General features: G+C 46.4%; 1 protein-coding gene across 8 annotated transcripts in view; it reads right to left on the bottom strand.

Moving 5' to 3' along the window:
* Positions 1–4987: 4987 nt before the first annotated feature.
* SEC22C (SEC22 homolog C, vesicle trafficking protein) overlaps positions 4988–14336 on the bottom strand; it is a 47612-nt gene continuing 38263 nt past the window's right edge. For 7 of the 8 annotated variants that reach the window (XM_004448630.5, XM_058288944.2, XM_004448629.4 and 4 more), the window contains exons 4-7: positions 14109–14288; positions 11958–12076; positions 10728–10793; positions 4988–9189 (exon numbers count right to left, since the gene is read on the bottom strand). In XM_004448630.5, coding sequence (XP_004448687.1) covers positions 8989–9189; positions 10728–10793; positions 11958–12076; positions 14109–14288 — 566 coding nt within the window. In that variant the 3' untranslated portion in view covers positions 4988–8988. The remainder of the gene's footprint in view (positions 9190–10727; positions 10794–11957; positions 12077–14108; positions 14289–14336) is intronic. The other variant, XM_058288950.2, reaches the window with a different exon arrangement.

Below are 14336 nucleotides of genomic sequence, written 5' to 3' on the forward strand. Positions count from 1 at the left end.
AGGACAGTTTGGTGGTTTCTCAAAAAACTAACCATAGATTTGCCATATGACCCAGCAATACCACTGCTGGGTATATACCCAGCAGAACTGAAAACAAGGACACAAACCGATATATGCACACCAATGTTCATAGCAGCATTGTTCACTATCGCCAAAAGTTGGAATCAACCCAAATGCCCATCAACAGATGAATGGATCAATAAAATGTGGTATATACACACAATGGAATACTACTCGGCTGTAAGAACAAATACACTACAAACACACGTGATAACATGGATGAATGTTGAGAACCTTATGTTGAGTGAAGCAACCCAGGCATTGAAGGACAAGTACTACATGACCTCAATGATATTAAATAAGCAAGCTGCCTCAGAGAGCTAGAGATTGGAAGATAGGCTTACAGGAAATCGGGGGTAGAGGAAGGATGTAAGCTGACATCTACATGGGTGAAATCTATGATAAGCTGGCGGTAAGTATGTGCACAAGGAAGAGATAAAATGGGGCATAGGGTTACCTTTGAGTGGGGCTTTGTGGGACTGAGAGGGGCTAGGGATGGGCGGATGGGTAATATTTGCCCAAGAAATTGGGGGGAGGGAGGGGCAACATACGAACATAGGAGATTGTCAGGTGTTGGTTGAAAGTAAAATGCTGAGAAAACCTTTTCAAAATATAATTAGGAAAGTTACCTGTTTAAGATACTCAAAGGGGATAATCTGATGCAGGACAGACTCCTAGGGAATATGTGAATGCTCATTTTGCCAGAGTGGGTTATACCATTGGGTAGAGACCCATATAATGAGAGTGAAGGTAGACCCACATCCTGGGGAGGACTACGCCATCAAATAGAGGGAACTGTATCTCTCAAGAGAAATGGTGGCTCCCAGGGCATTAGAGCAGTTGAGCAAGTCAAGCCCTCAACACTGTTGCAAGTATCTCTGAACATGGCTCCTCAAGAAATGAAGATTGACGGTCACTGTGGGCCCCAAGGGGAGGGGAAAATAGATAGTGAATAGATGGAACCAAAGTAAATGTGAGGGCGAAAGAAGTGTTTCACAAGAGTACACAAGGATGGATATAAAACATGTAATATTACACCAAAAACATATAGGGGACGACAGACTAATAATGTAAACCATAATGTAAAACATAGGATAACTAAAAAATTTAGAGAACTGTATATCCTCAAGTATGGACCACAATGTAAGCACAGATGTCACCTTGTTTGAAAGCTATTGTCTCGGAGTCTGTACATCAGTTTCAGTAAATATGATATGAGTAAGTTAAAAGATAATTGCTGTGGAAGGGAAAAAGTTTTATGGTGGATGTGTGGGAGTACTGTATATTGTATATATGAATTACTGTGATCTAGGGCTCCTGTGAAGAGAAGCTCAATAATTAGGAAAAAAGAAAAGAAAAAGATAGGATGTAGAATTTTTCCAAATCAATATATATTCTATATCTAACCTTTAAACTCATCGCTATACTCCATTTTACTAGTAAGGGAACCTGACATTATATTGGGCTTCACTTTTCAGGAAGTTTTGGATCACAGAGTGGTTCAACAATGGCGGCAGAGGAATACTGGTATGGGATGTTATTGACAGGCGATATATGGTTGACAGGGAGTTATACAGGGCATGTGTCCAGGGTGCATGGAAATGTTTGGATATACTCATAGTGGAAACAATTAAAAACAACAGCTGGGGGGGTACTGGGTTCCTGGTGGGGGGGGGCTCTGTCATGGTCCCTAGGGGAGCAGCGGCAGTCCCCCAGGTGCAACGGTAAGGACCAGGAAGGAATGAGGGTCCAATAGTGAGCCCCTGATACTAATGATTATGCTTGTGAGCCTATATACCTGAAATAAGAACAAGGCCTAGAGCAGCACTATGCCTAAGAGTTCCCTCCTGACAGCCTCCATGTTACTCAAATGTGGCCAGTCTCGAAGCCAAACTCAGCATGTAAATGCAATGCCTTCCCCCCAGCGTGGGACATGACACCCAGGGATGAGCCTCCCTGGCACCGAGGTACCAGCTGATGACATAACTAGAAAATGACCTTGAATTAAAGGTTCAACGTGGACCAGCAGAATATCCCTGTCTACATATAATAACAGGAGTTAAAAATGCTGTTTGACCTAAAGTAAGGGGGAAATGGAAAGGACAAATGAGTTCATATGGCTATGAGTCTCTAAAAAAGAGTCTGGAGGTTGTCAGAAGGATTGCCCTTGTGCACACCTGAGCAGAGTCTCAGAGACAGATAAAGTGGATATAACCCCAGGTATTGGTCCTTTTGAGGGCTAAAGAGACCCACAGGTTCTATGGTCATGGCAGATGGGGTTCACTGCCATGTCAGTTGGCCCTTCTTTGGAGCTGGTGTTTCTGCGTGATGGAGCTGGACTCAGATGTGATCTCTTTTCACAAGCCTTTCATGCTACTTTACTGGAATTGTAGTTGGTGCTGGAGTTTAAGATATATCTAGGGGATTTGAATCTCTGGACTGACAATATGATAGCCAGGCCCTAAGCCTCAACAGACTTCAGCTCCTACACTCTGATTTATTGGACTTACCCCATTCAGCTAACATGGAGTTGAAGAATGTCAACCACCACACCATGGAGCCTGGAGTGCCTACAACTGAAAGCAGGAGGATTGCATCCAATATCCATGTGGAATCTAAACCCCCTCTTGACATAGATGTGGAATGGACACAACCAAGCCAAGGTCCACAGGAAGGAGGAATATAGTAAGGATTAGAGTGGACTTAATGATATCCTATTCATGAACTATTGTGGTTAATAATCGAGAAAATGTGGCATTGGTGTGGAAAAAGTGGCCATGGTGGCTGCTGGGTGTGGGGAATGGGAGGAAGAGATGAGATGTGGAGGCATTTTCGGGACTTGGAGTTGTCCTGGGTAGTGCTCCAGGGACAATTGCCAGACATTGTATGTCCTCCCATGGCCCACTGGATGGAACGTGGGAGAGTGTGGGCTATGGTGTGGACCACAGGCCATGGGGTGCAGCGATGCCCAGAGATGTACTCACCAGATGCAATGGATGTGTCATGATGATGGGGGAGAGTGTTACTGTGGGGGGAGGGGTGGGGGGGCAGTGGGGGTGAATGGGGACCTCATATTTTTTTAATGTAATATTTTTTAAAAAATGAATAAATTGAGTAGAATTTGGAAAAAAAAAAGTACAAGAGAAGAACACACAGCATAGAAGAACACATAGCGAATGGACACAGAGAGCAGACAACTGGGGTGGGGGGAAGGATAAATTAAAAAAATAAATCTTAAAAAAAAAAAAAAGATATGGGGGCTTCTACCAGAGGTTTCAGGGCAATATTTTCATGCCTAATGAAGGAGGGTACCTAGCAGAAGAAACATATTCCTGCCACCATCCATCTTCCTTCCTGCTGAGAAAGCTGTTCTGGGAGGATGTAGAGCTTAGAGCTTTGGTAGTCATCTTGTAGCCAAGAAAGAAAGGCAAAGAAAATCAGAGAGATGCCAACCTGATGCCCTGACATTAGTGAGCCACTGAACCAACTCCAGAACCACTTTGAGAATTCTTGAAAAACAATAACTGTCTTTATAATTAAAATCCAGTGTTTCCAGCCAAAAAAAAAAAGGAGGTACTGGAGATTGAACTCAGGACCTCATACATGCAAAGCAGGCAATTAACCACTGAGCTACACCTTCTCCCCTAAGTTTTACCCAACGAATATGTATAAGATGCTACCACACTGTTGTTTTAATACATCTTTCTCTGTGTATCTAATGATTTCAAGTCTCTTCATGTAGTTCAGGGTTTTCTCTTGCTGACTTGCAAGAATGGCAGGTTGATTAATCCCTTACTGGTTTCAGACATTGCAAATACCTTCTCCCATTCATTTAACCTTGCCCATGAAATCCTTGCTCTATGTAATCAAACTCACATGCCGAGTTGCCTTGGGGGCTGAGCTTGTGACCTCTCTCAGAAGCACGGTCCCCCCTCTAGCTCACACGGCATCCTCCAGGGAGATGAACCTGGAGTTTCTGCCTCCCACACCTGACCCCACGGCCCCTCAGGGCCACCTCAGCAGGCCAGGCAGTGCCCCTTCCCCGAGCCTGGCTCCTCCCCTGGCGCTGTCGCAGGACACCTGGACGGCTCGCAGGCAGCGCTTCTGCTCTGAGAGCATGCCCCCCATCAGCCTGGACATCTCAGCTCGCCTCCTGGCACAGGAGCGGCACTTTCCTGGGCCCCCCTGGAAGGGTGCTGCCTCGTGGTGGGCAGCACCTTGCTCTCGGCCCGGGGCACGGGGCTCGGGACACGCTGTCACTAACTCCCTGGCTTGCGTCTGTTTCTCATCTGAACAACAAAGGAGCTGAACCAAATGGTATCCGAAGGCCTTGCCAACTTCCCAAATTCCAGAACTCAGTAACTCGGACATTTACTTTGGAAGTCTACATATCTTTCTACAAAGCCTTCAGACTCGGGCAGACGGTGCAGAGAAGTCCACAGACGGCATCCTCCGATTTTTTCAAGGAATGGTCAGGAGAGGCTGGTGCACTAGATCCTGGCCGCTACAGTCCCTGAGCTGGAGCCGGCCATGTGGCCAGCAGCTGCGCCGCCTGGTGGCCATTCCGTGCTCGCGCTGGCCCTGGGAGGAAACGCCGTCGCCCTGGCAGTACAGCCGTGATCCCAAAGCCCAAGCAAGGAGGGCGCCTGCCCAGGCTCGAGGCCGGCCAGGGTGAGCCCCCGGGGCAGCGCTGCGGCTGCCGTTCTGGTTTGCCAGGTCTCTCCAGGATTCACGACTGCATTCTAGTGTCTGGGATTACTGCGAGAGAATATTTGAGCCCTTGCACCTGTCTCGACAGCACTGGACAAGAGGACCTGAAATTCTCTTCTCTAGGCAAGCCTTCTGCCCTCATGTCTGGCCCACATCACATCATCTAGGAAAATGGACCCGCAATTTAGGATTTTTCATGCAAGTACAAACACATACATTAGTAAACATCTTGGATTTATTCTCCCACTTCTGAAGCCACCTCATTTAATTTACATATACATAGTATATAAACGCTACACAACATTCTTTACATACAGTAATACAAGTTTGGGTTTCACTGCTGTGTGAAAGTCGGTTAACACACACCCATCAGTGCCTCAAAACTGATCCTTGCTATCACATGAAAACGGCGAGAAGCACATATATCAGGTGGCTGTGTGGAGTAAGTGGCTTTACCCCAGCCAAATCTGCCTTGATCTTTTATGCTCTTAGTAGAAAAGTCCAGTAAACAGAACAGAATCCTGGGGGCCAATTTATATGAAAACTTCATTAAATAGTATTTCTGAAGCAACCCAGGAATCACATAAATAAAAGGGTTAAAGAAGATCATATGTACCAAGCAGGAGGGGTGGAACGGGCTACATCGGAGCACTCCACCTTAAAGGAAAGGCGCTCGTGGGCAGCAGTTCTGCCAGGCGTACAAGCGGGCAGATGTCTCTCTACCCAGCCATTCCCTTGCTGATAAGCCTCTCCAAAGGCTCCCTGCCAATGAGGACCCCAGCAACAAAGTGTGACATCACGCCCCAGACGGAGAAGCCCAGCGTGACGAGTCCTGCTCCGGCGGACCCTGAGGCTCGGCCCTCCCAGAAGCAACCAAGCTGCCAAGCACTCTGTGCCCGGAAGCCAGCGGCAGGTCCAGAGAAGAGGGCCCTCGATCTTCCCAGAGCAAAGGGATGAGGCCATTTACATTGCTATGGCGTAAAATGCCTTTTTTTTTTTTAAGGACTGAAGAGGAGGCTGCCTGAAGTGAACAGAACCCCTCTCGACAGACAAACTTGGCGCCTCCTCCCCACACGAAAAAGGAGTCCCCTGGTATGCCCTCTACCACCTCTTTTGATCCTTAGGGCACATGCAAGGGAGAAGGCAGATTTTTATGATGAGGAAACCAAGGCCAGAGGGACAGTGCCTCCCGACTGCTCAGCTCGCCAGGGCTCAGCTACTCTTTCCCCTTCTGCCTTTGACACTGAGGCTTCCACGTGGGAGCATGTGAACATGAGTGGCATAGAGCAGGGCCGGGCGGTGGCTGAGCAGTGCTGGCCGCCTAAGTGCTGCCCCTCTAGGGACCAGACTCGCAGCTGGGCACTGGGGCTCCCGGGGTGCATGGGTGAGAGGGGCTGGGCTCACTGCAATCTGCACCCACGATTAAAGGAGCCCTCCTGTCTCTCAAGATTTGTTCCAGCCTCTGTCCCCAGGGCCGGAAGGGTTGGAGTAGAGCTGGAAAGAGGAGGAGGAGGCATGGAGAGAGGGGCACCCAGGAAAGAGGCTGACAGAAATGAGAACATGTCTCCTCCCAGTGCTGCAAACCCCCTTTCCCCACCCCTTCAAGAACTTGAGAATGCTGGGCCTTGGCTCACAGCGGCACGTCCACAGCTCAGACACCTGGGGCTTGGGGTGCAAGGCCGGCAGCCTGTGGGGCTCCTAGTAATGGGATGGATGAGCGCCCCCGAGTGCCCGGCTGCCTGCACTCAGGAGTGGCCCTGTAAGGCTGGCCGGGAAGCCTGCCCATGGGCACCCAGCCCCATCCCGCCCTAACAGTGTGCAGCATTGGTGATCTTGCAGCATCTGGTCCCAGAAGGCACTTTTAAGGTCTAGCTTTCAGCATCAGTCATCTAGCCCCCGACCCAGCCCTGTGGAGTCACTGGGCAGGTGGCATTTAACCACTGGGAAAAGCAAGGAGCCAGAAGGGCCCAGAGTCCACAGGGCAGGGGGACAGATCCGAGATTCAGAGCCAGCTTCCCGGCATCAGGATCTCAGAGGCAGCTACAGACCTCCACACCTGGGCCGAGTGAGCCCTGGACCCGGGACTTCCCTTAGACTAAAGCTCCAAAATGTTTTCCCTAGCCCTGGGGTCTGCCTCCAGTTAGCTGAGGTTTCCTTTGGCTGGATTTACGCTGAACGCTTGTGTATGCCATCATTTTGCACTGTTTTTCTAGCGCATCTTTCCCTTTTTGTTGCGTACAAATGACTCTCGAGCCCATGACTGCTAAGTGGTGGAGACCACATTCCACGAGGGCTAAGGTCTCCTCCACGGCTCGGGACGAGAAGCGTCCAGCAGGGGCATCTTCCAGGCCCGAGCTGCTGAGGGTGGAGCAGAGGCTCGGGCCCCAGGTCCCTGGGCTACATGCCATGCCAGCACCACACAGGACTGAAAAGAAAACATACATTTTTCAGATGTTTCCAACAGCTCTTAAAGCTCTCTTTGTGCTTCTGACTTAAAAGGATTTTTTCCCTTTTCTTGGCTTTTTATACTATTTTACCACCTCTTCAAGAGAAAAATGAAAAATCCACCCACTGGGTAGACAGAAAAGTATGTACCTGTGAAATCATGGAGAGACAGCTAGGAAGTTGCCATCTGAGGAGGCTGCCCATATGATTTTCATGTCCAGATATTTCAGTTTGATTAAAATAGAAACTTCTATTATAAGAAATAAAACAACTATGGTGACACTACCCAATGCAGCTCCCATCACATAAACTTGTTTTTCTTCAAGAGCTACCCACATAGCTCAATAACAATACACCACCAGGCATAACCGAGTACAGCTAAACTCCCTACAACTGCGTTCTTGCTTTACCCACCCATGCAAGAACACTTGCAATGGTTTTCAGCTTCTAAAATTAACTATTAAATAGGGTTTTTAATTTACCAAGACCACATAATTCAACCCAAAATATTCCATGCAATTGTGGTTGAGCTGTTCAGATTCCAAACCTCTACCAAGAGCAATGCAGAGGGCAAACCCCCAAATGGCCTCCTCCGTGCTGCCGGAAAACCATGGCTGAAATTTCTGGGGACCTAAGGGATCTTATTCAGATCGATGTTTTGGAAAACTACAATCAAGTAATGTTTTGACAATGAAAGAAAGCACTTAGGGTTAAAATATATTTATAAAGCTACCAAAAAAAAAAAAGGTAACACCAACTTAAGAATTGTTCATAGGAAAATGAAAGAACATGAGGCCCTTCACCTAAATAAGAACACTGGAAAGGTGAGTGTAGAGCAGTGGTGGATTTGGAAGGCCCCCTGGGAACAGGCACTCAGCTACAAGAAGGCTGACGACAGCAGCCTCCCCCAGCTGAGTCTGGGAAGTGCCACTAATCCCAGTCATTCACCTACTCCAGTGTGGCTGACTGCATGAAATCCTGAAACTTCCATTTCTGCTCATGCTTATGAACTTACGGTCCAATAGTACTGATTATTACTCAGCTAATTTAAAAAATATTCTGATATACCCTGCAAATAAATACAAAACATTCCTGTACCCACTATCTTTAATGCACATTCCCATCACCACCAAAGGTTACATGTAAATTAAATAAACCCAGGTTTCTTAAAGTTTCTCAGTTTAAGTTTTTTTCACTCTAAATGAAGATAAGTTCAATTTATATCCAAAATATACTTAAATATTTAAAGGTATCATATCTGACTTAAGTTATCAAAAGATGTAAACAAAATTTATCTAGCTTATATTTATGAACCATACTGTAAAAGTTTTTAATTCACCCTGTACTAACACTCTTAAAAACTAACCAAGCCACATTTAGACTTTTAAAAACTGATTTGGATTTAGAAGTGGTTCCTGGGAGACAACTGCCAATTTCTAAAACTAGTGCTATTGAATCTAGAGGTTTATTCCCCACTCAGCTTCAAAGGCCACCGTAAGTCCATTCTGAGCTTCCAAGAACGGCCTCTCCGCATGAGCCTGATTCTGCTGCCTGAGGCGAGGGGCTGACGGGCATCTGCACCCCAAGCCAGGGCTGCGGATCGAGCCGTCTTCCTGTGCCTTCGCCTGCGCCTGATCAAGAATCCCAACTCCAGGCCCGTTAGGCTGAAAGGAACTTCGAGGGCGGACACCTGAGGTGGAGCAGAGAAGCAGGAAGGGAGGCACAGACCGACCCTCAAAAGAACTCCAAGGATCCCTTTGTCACTGCGTCCCCTCACACTCCGCAGTCTGCCTGCTTCTCCTGAAGCTGCCGCGACAGTATCTGATGGGAAGACAGAAAAGCCACTCCCACGTGGAAGAGGATCTGCCAGAGGTTCCTCAGCCCGTGCAGGTACACGTTGCCCAGGCAGATAAAGAGCAGCATCAGCACCACCTTCGCCGTCCTGGCCGGGCTGTAGAACAGGTACAAATAGCACTGAAACGACAGCACAAGAGGAGGGCCGGTGAGCACCGTGAGATGGCCCCCAGGCCAGCGGCGAGCCTCTCCGGCCGCGCACAGCACCACTGCTCTGCACACACATTAGCTCACGACACCAGAGCTCGGACCCACAGGGTGGGGTTGGTCTTAATCACTCGACAAGAGACAAGTGGGAGTGTGGAGAAGGAAAGTAAAATAGATATCACGAACTCTGAAGAGGAGTTTAAGAAACACAGGCAGAAGAGCCTGGGCTGTGAGCTGCGTAGAAAGAAGAGATGGAGGAAAGGGGCAGCAGGCAGGCCTGGTGACCCTGGCAAGGCTGACCAGCCTCCAAGCGGAGCTCTCCCTCGGGGGGAACAGAGCCGGAGAGACTCAAGCCCTGCGGGCAAGGGAGCTGGCGAGGGCAGGCCTGCTCTCCCTATTCTGGTTTCTCCTGAGCCACAAACCCATCGAGTACCACTGACCACTCATCACCCTCCTCCTCATCTCTTCAAACCCATCTCAAGTCAGGGAAAGTTCTCATGGCAGGGGAGTGATGGAAATTTTGCATAGGGCTATCCCATGGAAAAGGGGCCACCCTTGTTCTGCAAAAGGTGGAATAGTTTTCTGGTTTAATGTTAAAAAAAAATTTTCCACTGACAACGGCCAAGGTTTTGGAGACCTGGTTTCTAAAATACGAGTGCATTTTCAATCTTGGGTTGAAATTTTCTGTTTGTGTAATCCTGTAATTCTTAAAAATAAGACAATCTAGGACAAATGTAGAAGAGAGGGGAAGTACCCTGAGAATAGAAATTTTTACAAAAGGCCTAAAGACACAGAGTAAGCACTGAAGTCTGAGCCCATGTGGAGGATGAGGAAAGAGACTGTGTCTGGTTTTTGCCAGAATTACCTCTGCCTACTGGGGGTGCAAAAGAGCCTTTCTCCCCTGAAGTGCACAGTTTGTTTGAAAATGACTATACAATAATCAAAGCTCTCTAGGTAGTGTTCTAATTTTTGTTTCATTTTCTAAGGACAGATTTGCATCAGATGGTATTACTATTAAAAATGGCAATTTTTCCACATGACCTAGTCCTCTGTTTAGAAAACCCCATCTGCATAGCTGTTACTTCTGCAGAAGGACACTTCTGTGCTTGGACTGCCCTGACAAGGAGGCACGGCAGGACCCTGCCCCTCGGCGGTCAGGCGAGCCTAACCCCTTCTGCGAGCTCCTTCCCCCTTCCTGAGTAAAATCCAAACTCCTCGTTTCTGTTCTGCGCGGTCAAGGGCCCTGCGGCCTTTGTCTGAGTCCAAAGTTCCTGCTCTGTAAAACTTATTTTGTATTTTTTAAAATTATTATTATCATTATTTTCTCCTCTCTAAAATGAGAGAATTGGGCAGGACAGTCCTGAGGTTCGTTCACAAGGGCTTGGTATTGTCCATGATTTAAACCCAGACTTAGGTGGAATGAAAATGCAATCTACAAACTTGCTGGTACTTCCAACAGAAAAACAAAACAAGATTTAAGCCCCTCATCAAAGGATCGACATTTCACCTACCTGGAAAATACAGGCTATGAAAGGAATAAGAAAAGCCAGAATGTTTCCAATTTCCTCCTGGGCAACCTAAAGCAGATATGAAGAACACAAGGAGAAGAATATTTAGAGGAGAAGGAGCATGCGAGGACCTGGAGTACCTCCCTCACCAGGTCTACGATGCTGACAGTGCAGAGTCCCTGACCAGGTGAGACCCAAGTCCCTGTTTATGTGGCATGCAGCTCGTCCAATGGCCTGGTCACACCATGCATTCTCCTGCCTCCTCGAGTCTGGGGTGAGCCCTCAATCTGGAGTACCTGCCAACTCCTCCACCTCCTGAAATCCTACTCACCTGAGTCCCCCCCCACCTCCAGGTGCTACTGCCATGCTCTGCTTTGTGCCATGAGAACCCGAGGCAGGCACTATGTCCTAACCATCTAGACAGCCAGATGCCTGCTTGAGTGCATACAGACAGACACTTGGCAAGAACCTGGTTTAGGAACTAATGAGTAATCATAAATAGTAAGAGTGGAAACCATGCCACACCCCACACACTGGCCAAAGACAGGCTGTGGTAACAGGCAGTTGCTGTGCTTATGACACAAGGCCTGCTGCCATTCTCCAAACAGGTCTACTTTGGACTCCTGAGATCCACCATCAGCCATGCTTTGGACTTCAGCATCACATAATGGGCAGGAGCACTGTGGCTCTCTTTAAAAGCAGTATTTATCTGAAAGTGTTTGAAATACTTATTTTTTTAAAAAAGCCTTGAAATGGAAAATTGCCTTGAGATGAGCCGACCAGGAAAAGAACTTTCCAATGATATGTTCTCTGACAAAGGTACAGAGAATGGGGACCTACATGATTTAAATCAACTATGAGAACTTTCCCCTGGGGGTGGGGGGCCTGAACCATAAAGTCTGGGAATCAAATTTTTGCCTGGGATGAACCATCCAACCCTAGAGAAGTCCTGGGGCCCAAGGGCCCTGGGGTGGTCTGTCGTCCTTGCAGCAAGTTGCCCCTTTCTCAGAAATATCCCAGCAGCCCTTCTGGCTTCTGAGGACAACAGATGCAAACAAAAGAGCTGCTCTCATATTTGTTCAACTTACTACAAGGATTGAAATTTTTTTAAAATTTTATTTGAATATTAAAAATTGTAAAACCTTGATGCATAATAATCTTAGAAGAAACAGATCAGGATATATTTTATTCTTATCAGGCATCCTTCAATTTAAATTGCAAAGGAAAGGTTACCTGTAAGGAATGTTCTGCGAGGTGAATTCCACGAATGAGATTCAGAGCAGCACACATGATGTTGAGAATAAGGGAGAGGACACCCAGGGCTGTCACTGGTTCCATTCGAAAATTAGGAGCTTCACAATGGAAAAAAGTAAGTGTCTAGTGAAAATAATTTATACACAAAAGGAAAAATAAACAAAATATTAACTAGACCTCTACTAGTGAGAGGTTCATTATGCTAAACACAGAACTGTAAACGTTATTTTAAATAGGGGCAGAAGTGAGAGGGGAAAGGGCAAGAAGTGAAGGAGAGAGTGGCTCTGGGAGTCCAGGCGCGTTTCTCCCAGACAGAGGCTCCTCTCGGGGCAAGCACAGGTTTTCAAGGGCTTCCTGTCCGAGCTAATTAAAGCAGTCGTTCTGAATCAGGACAATTTAGCCACCTGGGACCGAATTCTGGTTGTCACAACTGGGGGCAAGGTACTAGTAGCCATCTGTAGAGGCAAAGGACGCTGCCAAACATCCTACAAAGCACAGGACAGCCTGGAGGACAAAGGACGTCAGTAGGGCTGAGGTTGAGAAATCCTGACTTAAAGCAATTTCTCCCACAACCAGAGAGGACTGTAGCTTTATTTGTAAATTGTCTGTCAAATTCTGAAAGGCTTTCCACCACACACCTCAACCCTCAGCTTGGAGAATGTGCCACTCTTTTTCAGCATTCAGTGTTATATGTGTTTCTACAGCAATTTCCAGAAAACGTAAATTTTAAAGAATACTAAAATAATTGGGAAGAGGAGGGAAACACTGATTATTTAAACTACAAGTTGTTTCTAGAACTCTAAAAGAACAAATGATCATTTTCTTTAATCAATGAAATTGATTCACTCTCTTGCTTTCTTGTCCTTACATTTTGCACACACAAACACACAAATACTCAGCCACGATTGAACTCATGTCTATCATTAGTTTGCTAGACTGAGCAGTTTCCACTGAGCAATTCAAAGTTCCCATTAGAGCAGAACATGCTACCTGTAAAGATTCTAGCCTCAGGAAAATTAAGGTGGGTCAAATCACAGTAAAATGTCCTAGAAAAATGGATAAGTTGACATTTTCTGGATTTTCGCCTCTTGTCTAAATATTTAGAAAAACAAAATCATGTATTACACAGAGGTATCCCTGTTTTCATATATGGCATAAGGGAGAAACTTGGGTTCACTTATCCAGTCTTTCTTCTACAAAAGTCAGGTTCATCCCCAGTGTAAACTAGAAAAACTTATCAACTGGCATGAGAGCCAATCCAGGAATTTATTGGTTTGAACAGTTTAAGCCAAAACACAAGTTAAACCAAAAACATTCACATTTTTAATACCTCACTTTTAAAAATGCAGACAATGAGTTAGTATAAAGTTAAAACAAAATAATGAGACTATGTTATAGTGTAACAGCTGTCTTTCAGAGGAAGATTCAGCTCTTTCGCCATTCGAGAATCTTCTAATATTAAGTATTCACTATTACTACTTTAATCATGTAAACATGGAATGTCAAGAAGTATGCTTAGTTCTGTGTTAAGCACTGAGTGGCTAAGGCGTTAGGGAGACTGAGTTGCAGATGGCACAGCACTGTGATGGCAAACATGAACTCCTCCTTCTTCGGGGGGGGGGGAACTCTGAAACCCCCTGCCTGAAGACTCAACCTCACAGCGCTCCTTCCAACAGGAGGGCAGGGGTTCTCAGTGACAATTTGGGCCAAGAAACAGCAATGATTCACCAAGTGATGTGAGGAGGATTCACTGTCAAAGAAAAAAAGAATATATCTATACACACCTAGAATGCACAAATCTGTATAGTAACTTCCACCAAAAAAGAATGATCTCCTTTATAAAATTTAAACCTGAGACTTCATCCTGGTTAAGGAAAGAACCTTCCCAATCACTGATTTTGGTCTACCATTTTCATCCTAAAAGTAGCCTCCCTTCAGACCAACCCACTATCATACAGTGAAGTTCTTTTTAACAATCACCTGGAAATAGGATCAGTCCATATTTTCCCCCACATATTTTAGACACACTCCTTCACCTAAAACCACCCCCTCCCCAAAAAGGCAACATCCATTTGAAATGCATCAAAACACCTCATCTCCATCAACATCAGAGAACAGCAGGCAACCTACCAGGCTCCAGATGCATCTGCACGTGGCCGTTCATCATGCCATTCGCCACCTCTGTGTCCTCCAGGGTAAGAGCCACTGGAGGCTGGAGCACGAGCTCCTCCTGAATTTTTTCCAGGCTGCTCTCCATCTGAGCGGAACTCACATAGTTAAAATGCCACTTCACTTTCTGAATGGTGCTGTCTGCAAAGAGAGAGCAACCCAAGTTGCACATTTTCATGAGAATGAATG

Source organism: Dasypus novemcinctus, chromosome 26 (assembly GCF_030445035.2).
Source record: "Dasypus novemcinctus isolate mDasNov1 chromosome 26, mDasNov1.1.hap2, whole genome shotgun sequence".
NCBI classification, from domain to species: Eukaryota; Metazoa; Chordata; class Mammalia; order Cingulata; family Dasypodidae; genus Dasypus; species Dasypus novemcinctus.